This window comes from Triticum urartu, chromosome 7A, assembly GCF_056163025.1.
Source record: "Triticum urartu cultivar PI428250 chromosome 7A, HENAU_Tu73, whole genome shotgun sequence".
NCBI lineage: Eukaryota > Viridiplantae > Streptophyta > Magnoliopsida > Poales > Poaceae > Triticum > Triticum urartu.
In genome coordinates this window covers 568249217-568252334 of record NC_141879.1, presented here as the reverse complement: position 1 = coordinate 568252334, position 3118 = coordinate 568249217, and the positions used below count along the sequence as shown (strand labels likewise).

Here is a 3118-nt window from a genome sequence, read left to right as displayed (position 1 = left end):
TAGGACGTAACCCCTAGGATCGGAAAGCCATAGGAAGAAACTATTTTATTTTATGTCCTTATCATTCCGTAATACTCCCCTATTCATTTTTGACTTCTCTCCGATTTCAACATTCTAGATGGCCGTCAAGTTTATCCCAGTTCTGCTCCCAGAGTTTTGCCAGCCAGATGAGACAATGCTTTTCGGCAGGAGGCTGGTCCAGATCACCAAGGAATTGAAGATTGCTCTGCCGTCTATCACCGGGACCCCTATCATGGCATTTCCACAAGACCGTCGTTATAGGATTAAGGTGCACATACCAGGGAGAACTTTCGGAAGCCTCTCAGCGCCTGTTGACTTCAAGTTCACTGCTCCCACTTGGATACTCGGGAGAGACATAGCAGTTCATAGTGCACTTGGACGCATCCAGGAGGAATACAGGACCGAGCTTGTTGGATCAGACCACACCATGATTTCTCGCAGGACTGCAGATGGAGAGATTATCCGCACCATAGATGATGACTCCATCCGCTCATATGTCCAAGACTTGGAGGCTCACATCAGGGCTCTAGAGATTCAGATGCGCAGGAGCTTGAAGACGGTCCAAAAGTTGCATCTTCGTGAAATTGAACTAGAGGATGCAGCACGTGAAGCCCACTATGAGCATGAGGATGAAGTCAAGGATTTTATGGAAAGACTCGAGGACCGGAAGAAATATATTGCCACACTGGAGGAGAAGATGGATCTGGGAGAAGACCTTTTCCCGAGTGGAGATGATGGACCTCTCGTGAGCAATGACCAGGATTATGAAGAGAGCTCCACCGAAGGAAGCCGCAAGAGGAGGCGCCGCACCAGAGGACGACGCACCAGAGGACGCAGGGATAATTGATGAAGACATTTAGTCGACCGCCATGTTATTTTATTTTCGTCGATCAGTTAGGCCGTTATTTTTGATTAGTCGTGAGATCTTGTAATCCAAGTTTGAACCTTGCTTGAGATGAATGAATAAATGATTGGTGTGATTATGTTTGTGCATTCATTTGGGTAGTGCTATTTTCTCATTAGACCCTTGTTCTATTCTAATTTCTCATCCACTCCATAACACCAGATGCCTCCGAGACGTGACCCCGGTTTCACTTTCCCGCCGGAGCTCACCCAGCTGATTCAAGAGCAGAATGCCTTAATGCAAATGCTCATCCAAAACCAAGGCAACAACAACAACAATCCACCGCCACCACCCCCTGTCGATAACCTGACCTGGTTCCTAAGGCTGAATCCGCCAGTGTTCTCTAGTAGCACCGAGCCGATTGTAGCTGATGATTGGCTCCGCAAGATCGGAAGGGATCTAACAACTGCTGGATGCACAGATGCTGAGAAGGTGCATTTTGCCGCACATCAACTGAATGGACCTGCAGCCTCTTGGTGGGAAAACTACACCGCCACTTATCCGGTCGCCACCATGACATGGGATCAGTTCCAGCGGGCTTTCCGCACCGCGCATGTCTCAGCTGGAGCCATGAGTCTGAAGAAGCGTGAGTTCCACAACTTACGCCAGGGGAACCGTACTGTGGACTGTGGGGCAGTATGTGGATGAGTTCAACAAGTTATCTCGATATGCCCCAGATGACGTGGCCACAGATGCCGCAAAACAGGAGAAGTTTCTTGAGGGACTCAATGATGAGCTGGGAATGCAGCTAATGGTGGCTACTTTCAACAACTACCAGGAGCTGGTAGACAAGGCCACTATACTTGAAGGCAAGCAGCAGCAGATTGAAAGCCGCAAGCGGAAATATAGCCAGGGAAAGTACAACTCCGGAACTCAGCTGAAGCCCCGCTATGCCCCATACTCGGGAGGACATAACCATCACACCCATGGAGGACACAATCATGGAGGACATAACCATGGAGGGAATGGGAATAATCGCAACCACGACAACAACCCCAAGTCAGGCAATGGAGGCAATGGCAACCAACATCGTCCCGCCCCGGCTCAGAAGGATTTGAGTCACATCACCTGTTTCAAGTGCCAGAAGACAGGACACTATGCCACCGACTGCCCGGAGGCCAAGCAGAGGAATGGAAACGACAACGGCAATGGAAGCTCAGCAAAGAAGCCCAACCCTTTTCCTCGTGCTCAGGTGAATCACATTGACGTGGAGGATGTCTATGATCATCCAGAAACTGTGGTTGGTAAGTTTTTATTAAATTCACGTCCAGTATTGGTACTCTTTGATTCCGGTGCAACGCATTCATTCATATCAAGGGTAGTTGTGGAAAAGTATGGGTTTCCCACTAGGACCCTTAGAACCCCGATCCAAGTCACTTCTCCAGGAGGAGAGATGATGGCAGGCTTAGGCTGTCATTCAACCCTCAACATCGGAAATCGTGATTTTCCCGTAGACCTCATAGTCTTAGAATCCCAGGGATTGCACGTGATCCTAGGCATGGACTGGTTGACGAAGTTTGAAGGGAACATCGACTGTGCCCGCAAGACGATTCTGCTCACCACCCCGGAGCAGAAGAGGATCAAGTATGTATCCAGACACACACCGATAAAGAAGCGGGTGAATTCCCTCACGGGAGTGGTTTAGGAGGAAGGTCCTGTAGTACAAGATTTTCTGGATGTATTTTCGGAAGAATTACCAGGAATGCCACCAGATAGGGAAATAGAATTTTTGATCGAGTTATTACCTGGCACAGCCCCAATATCCAAGAGACCTTATCGGATGCCCCCGAATGATTTGGAAGAGATAAAGCAGCAGATCAAGGAATTATTGGAGAAAGGATATATTCGCCCAAGTTCGTCACCTTGGGGAGCCCCAGTTCTTTTGGTAGAGAAGAAGGATGGAACCTTGAGAATGGTTGTAGATTATCGTTCACTGAACGACGTGACCATCAAGAATAAGTACCCTCTACCGATGATTAATGATTTATTTGATCAGCTAGTCGGAGCCAAAGTATTTTCCAAGATCGATCTTCGATCAGGGTATCATCAGCTGAAGATTCGTGAACAGGATATACCCAAAACAGCCTTCACCACCAGGTATGGTTTATATGAGTATACCGTCATGTCATTCGGATTGACTAATGCCCCTGCGTATTTCATGAGCATGATGAACAAGGTATTTATGGAATACCT

At 48.0% G+C, this 3118-nt stretch overlaps 1 protein-coding gene across 1 annotated transcript; it reads left to right on the top strand.

Annotated features, from left to right (window-relative positions):
- Positions 1–118: 118 nt before the first annotated feature.
- On the top strand, positions 119–868 carry LOC147960475 (uncharacterized). The gene has a single exon (XM_087533369.1). It carries the CDS (start codon positions 119–121, stop codon positions 866–868), a length of 750 nt encoding a protein of 249 aa, XP_087389495.1.
- The last annotated feature ends 2250 nt before the right edge of the window (positions 869–3118 follow it).

Bases quoted from the DNA above. Each gene is read 5' to 3' on its own strand.
- LOC147960475 (XM_087533369.1), top strand. From the start codon at position 119: ATGGCCGTCAAGTTTATCCCAGTTCTGCTCCCAGAGTTTTGCCAGCCA.